Source organism: Peromyscus californicus, unplaced genomic scaffold (genome assembly GCF_007827085.1).
Source record: "Peromyscus californicus insignis strain IS unplaced genomic scaffold, ASM782708v3 Scaffold_5__1_contigs__length_169319896, whole genome shotgun sequence".
NCBI lineage: Eukaryota > Metazoa > Chordata > Mammalia > Rodentia > Cricetidae > Peromyscus > Peromyscus californicus.
This window is the reverse complement of record NW_026294573.1, coordinates 99736382-99741812: the sequence shown is the minus strand read 5'-3', so window position 1 is coordinate 99741812 and position 5431 is coordinate 99736382. Positions and strand designations below refer to the sequence as shown.

At 45.9% G+C, this 5431-nt stretch overlaps 1 protein-coding gene across 1 annotated transcript; it reads left to right on the top strand.

Annotated features, from left to right (window-relative positions):
* The first annotated feature begins 2993 nt into the window (after nucleotides 1–2993).
* On the top strand, nucleotides 2994–3513 carry LOC128096789 (40S ribosomal protein S18-like). The gene has a single exon (XM_052716777.1). The coding sequence runs from the start codon at nucleotides 3020–3022 to the stop codon at nucleotides 3473–3475; it is 456 nt and encodes a 151-aa protein (XP_052572737.1). The 5' UTR covers nucleotides 2994–3019; the 3' UTR covers nucleotides 3476–3513.
* The last annotated feature ends 1918 nt before the right edge of the window (nucleotides 3514–5431 follow it).

The window sequence follows — 5431 nt, the reverse complement described above, 5'->3', positions numbered from 1 at the left end:
AATTGAAATACTTTTAAATCTGTCTCCCGAAGATAAACCACAGATAACATTTGCTTGTAGCCGTCCCAGACTGCGCCTCTCTGTGTAGATGTAGTAAGCAAAAATGATATCATAATGTATATATTGCTTCGTGATCCTTTTTTTCACTCAACGATATATTGTGAGTGACTTCTCATGCCAATAAATTTTTTCCTATGACATTATTTTTAAAGATTGCATAAATTTCATTGTAAGGAAAGTGATTTACTCAACTAGCACAGTACCCATGGTGGAATATATTATTTCCAGGGTTTCTACCATATACATAAATGATACTGCAGTAAATATTCGGATGTGTGTGTGTATGTGTGTGTGTGTGTGTGTGTGTGTGTGTGTGTGTGTGTGTGTATCTTGGGACAGAATCCCCAAAGTACATTGCTACACAAAGATAAAACTACACAAATAAAGTTAAAAACTTCAAATTCTGGATATTTTAATGAATTCTGTGTGAGTGTTCCTCTACATTTGAGTCTAATTTATATTTGTTTTACTTATAAATTTCTTAATATACAGTTATATACTCAACCAAGACAGGCCAATGCATGTATCTATGTATACACACATGTGTGCATGTTTAGAGACTGTGTGGTCATAATTTATACACATTATTTACTTTATTTATATTATTGGCTTTACACAAGAGAACTATAACAGCTGTGGTCACCTGATACTTTGGAATACATGCATAACCAGGTGCTCATGCACCAATATTCTCCATGTCCGGGTGCTCACCTGCCAAACTCTCCTCTTCCTCTTGAAACGGGCTGGCTTTAAACTTTTAAAACAAATGAGATATTCCCACTGGGAACCCATGACACCTTTGGATAAAACTTTAGGTAAACACACAAACCATTCCAATCCCACTTCCGGGACTTGTGCAAGCCTTTCCCCTGGTGTCAAGAAGTCAGCATTGGGGCATAACAAGTCTTGAGTGCTGTGAGGATGTGTGGGGAGGCTTGAGAAGGCCTTCCTTGCTTTGGGGACAGGGGAACTCCTTCCCAAGGGCCAGAAAGTCTTTGAGAATTAACTCATGGCCTGAGTGTGAGGCTTCCTTGTAGTGTTCTCATGTCCTTGGATGCCGGAGATGCAGATGAAGGGTGTTCTCTATCAGGAGAGGAGGTGGTCTCAGGCCTGAAAGATCCTCTGATTCTTCATTGCCGTGGGTTATACAAGTACAGTGAAGTCCCAGCTTGAGACTGCAGACTCACCTTCAGCATCTATAAGAAGGGTACTGTCACTAGCAAATAGACAATGGGTCTATTCTGAGGGTTATGTCCACTGGTCCTGCGGACAGTCTTGGGAGGTGGACTCACTGAGCACCCTCACAGTCAACTTACAGATGAAGAGAATGTAGCTCAGAGATGAAGTGACTCGTTCAAAATCTCAGACACAGACTCAGGCTTGATACCCTGGGTTCAGGTTAGGTCTTGGGCCGTTTCTGTCTGCCAGTAGTTCGTCCACCCCAACTAGATGTTCAACTCTACATTCTCTCAGCAATACCTTTTTTTTTTGTCTCTTCCATGTTGGTCTCAGGGATGTCAAGGTAGTTTGTGCAACCGAACTCATGGCCATGGATGAGGTGAAAATCATTGAGGACCTCTCTCCAATTTCTTGTCTGTTTGCTTCTCATGAATGTAAGGTCTTTATCATAGTCACAAATTCTATTCCTGTGCCCACCAGTGTCTCTCTCCCATGTACACAAGAGATAGATAATAATACTGCCAATGGCTAATGCCTCTCAAGTACTTATTCTGGGCCAAGGTCTATCCTAAGCCCTAGTACCCCAACCCTATGAACAACTGTCATTGGTCCTAGGCAATTGGAACCTCTGATGAAGAGCTCATACTGCCATAGAGTACGCTCTGGCCCTGTTCTATATTACTTCTTGTGGGGTGAGACATCTACAAAGCCAGTAAGATGTGTCCATCAGAAACCTGTGACCCACTTTCCTTTAGATCAACTCCAAATGCATTGACATCCCAGCACAAGCAGTTCTAGGCTTACTTACACCTTCCCACCTACCGCACTACTGAGATCATGTCCAAGAGACACCACCATGTCACTGTAAACATCCTGGGCCTTAGGTTATGAAAGAAGAGGTTGCTTGCAGGCAAAACTTGTGTGTGTGTGTGTGTGTGTGTGTGTGTGTGTGTGTGTGTGTGTGTGTGTACTTAAAGCTCTGTGCTAGGCCTTTCAGTGTACAGGAGTTATTGGAGTGGTGAAAAAAGGCGGATGGGCCATCTGTAGAAGTTAAGGACAAGTCATTTTTCAGACAGGGTTCTGAGCCATAAAGACTAAAGAACCCCAGGATCACAGCAGCAAGAAGAGCATCCAAGGTCTGAACTCTTGAGTGCTGTGCTTGCTTCCTCTCAGGCTCCTCAGCGGATCACTGGGTGACATAATTATTATTGCTGAAGGACCAGCACCTGTCTGCTCTCCGCAGTTGCCATGACTCCCTGGAACACTCACAGAGAAAGACAGAGTACAGGAAGCTTAGAGATCTTCTTGGTATTAGGGCACAGGCAAGGGAGATCCGGCACTGCCCCAAGGTTACACGTCAGCAGAGCTCACGGAGTCTCGACATTTCCCTTCTGTCATAGTTTATTCTCCACTTCCAATCACCAAAATGCCCTCCTTTGGACACTCAGTGGTGAGCCATCTGGAGATAACAGAGAAGTGGCCCAAGTCCTTTGTCTCCTTGGGTGTATTCAACCTTAGAATTTTCACTCAGTAACCCTCAGGAATCTCAGCTGGACACTCTGTGATAGAGACCACTTGTCATGAACGTAAGATGGGTGACAGTTTAGTCTCTTGATGGCCCCAGGGACTTCCAGAAAGAATCTCAAGTCAAAAGATATGTTCTGACCCAAGCCATGTCCTCCCCACTGTCCATCTACAGTGACCTGAGCATCACCATTTAAAAAAAAAAAAAAAATTAGCTTCCACAGGAGGCCTACACGCCACCGATTGTGCCGCCGCCATGTCTCTAGTGATCCCTGAGAAGTTCCAGCACATTCTGCGAGTACTCAACACCAACATCGATGGGCGGAAAATAGCCTTTGCCATCACTGCCATTAAGGGTGTGGGGAGGAGATATGCTCATGTGGTGTTGAGGAAAGCAGACATTGACCTCACCAAGAGGGCTGGAGAACTCACGGAGGACGAGGTGGAACGTGTGATCACCATCATGCAGAATCCACGACAGTACAAGATCCCAGACTGGTTCTTGAACAGACAGAAGGACGTGAAGGACGGGAAGTACAGCCAGGTTCTGGCCAATGGTCTAGACAACAAGCTGCGTGAGGACCTGGAGCGTCTGAAGAAGATTAGAGCCCACAGGGGGCTGCGCCACTTTTGGGGCCTTCGTGTCCGAGGTCAGCACACCAAGACCACTGGCCGCCGGGGCCGTACTGTGGGTGTTTCCAAGAAGAAATGAGTCCCTGGGCCTTTGCTGTTAATAAAAGTTTATATGCCTGTGGAAAAAAAAAAAATTAGTGATCAAAGAAGAAAGTCAAAGGTGAGGGTTCCATCCCAGACACTCTCATTCATAAATTAAAACGGGGAAGAATATAGGTCATTAACATTGTTGTCAAAGGCCATGACTTCAAATCCATTCTGAATTGCTCTTTACAACATTTTAGGTCAAAACTTCAAAAGTGTCCTCTCCGCCTTTCCAGCCTTTGCCATGGTATACGAGGTAGATAGTGTCCAAGGTGTGGCTGTATTGCTGACTTCTGGGATAGTGATGATCCAGACTGTCAATTCATTACAGCCTGTGAAGTGGAACTGCAAAGCAGAGTAGAGTGTGGCTGGGATTTGGCATTTCAGTTCCAGGATAACAGTGGACAAAGCATTCTAAGAGTTAAGGACAGCGTGGCAGAGTTAAGCCAGGGCTGTTTTCTAGAATCAGGATAGACAATGCCAAGAACAGAGTCAAACAAAGACCAGCCAATGTCAAGGCCATGATGAAGCAGGGAATGGGTCCTGGAGGATCTGCCCATTGGCTGTCATTCCCTGGCATGGGGCTGATTTGTGGAGCCAAGCACATGTCTTCCTGATTATTCTGCAAACTGTCTTAAAGGCACCCTCCACCACTTGCTAAGACTTGAATCAACCAACCATCTGTGAGGCAAACTATGACATCAGAGTCATTTTGTACAATGGCACGGTCTAGAACTCAAGTCCCTGGGTACCCAAACCTGTGTATTCTGTCCAACTTCATTTGTTCCTTCATTAAAAAAAAATGCACGGTGAGAATTTGACATCCTACTGGTCACTATAATAGAGGTCAGAGAAATTATTCTGGAATGTTCTCCAATAGTATGTGGACGATGTCCTGGTGGAAGTGACAGTCAAACAAAGGAGTTCAAATATTCAGAAATGAACCTCATGAGGATAGAGTGATACAAGAGTGGTCTGAGTTGCTGGGCAGCTTGTGCTTAGAATCCTGAGTGACAAAGCAAAGAGACAGAGGGAGCTGCTGTCAGGGTGGGGAGGGGGAGAGCTCAAGCCAGTGCAGACGAGGGCAGCCTGAGGATTCCTACTCAGAGGTTACGGGGGACACTGGGGTGTTTGAAGCACCAAGAAGGCCAGGCTGGCACTTTAAAAAGATGAGAGTGGATTAGAGGGCTCATGGCAGGGAGATAGGCCATACCTCCTAAAGCTGATTGCAGAATAGACATGATTTTCTCTTTCTATTGCATGCGTGCGTGCGTGCGTGCGTGCGTGCCTGTGGAAGCCAGAGGTCGTTCCTCAAGTGCTGGCTTCTGGCCCTTTTAAAACAAGGTCTCTCACTGGCTTGGACCTACCAGTTCAGTTAGACTGACTGGCCAGGGAGTACCAGTCTCTTCTGGCCTCTTCCTCCCTAAACACTGGGACTGTAAACACACACCACGAAATTTGCCTTTTTCTTCTTTTTCCATATGGGATTCAGGAATGAAACTCAATTCTCACAGTCCATGGCAAGCATTTAAATGCATGAGCTAGCTCCTCAGCTCCCTACTGCTCATCTGTTACTTATCCACTAACATTGACTAAAAGTCAGACCCTGAATTAGGCACCAAGAGGTGGAAAGTTACGACCTAGAACGGCTGGTGAGCCTGTTTCGGGGAGGGAGTAGTCAGAACCTCAGCACACTGTATTCTCCACAAAGGCACCCCCAAACTTCCTGATTTGCTCTGGATCCCACGGCAGCGCTGCCACCCCTTTAATTCAATCAAGCATCTCTCTGAGGCTGCGAATGTCAGATCAGCTATGTAGAATCCCCCTGGCCAGCGAGCATGCTCCATTCCTGGAGCTCTGCTGGATGGTGGGTGGGGTCCCTGCTCCACCCAAGCCGTTTCCACGGGCTGCTGGCCATACTCTGAAAAATGCGCAGGTTGCCAAACTGTCA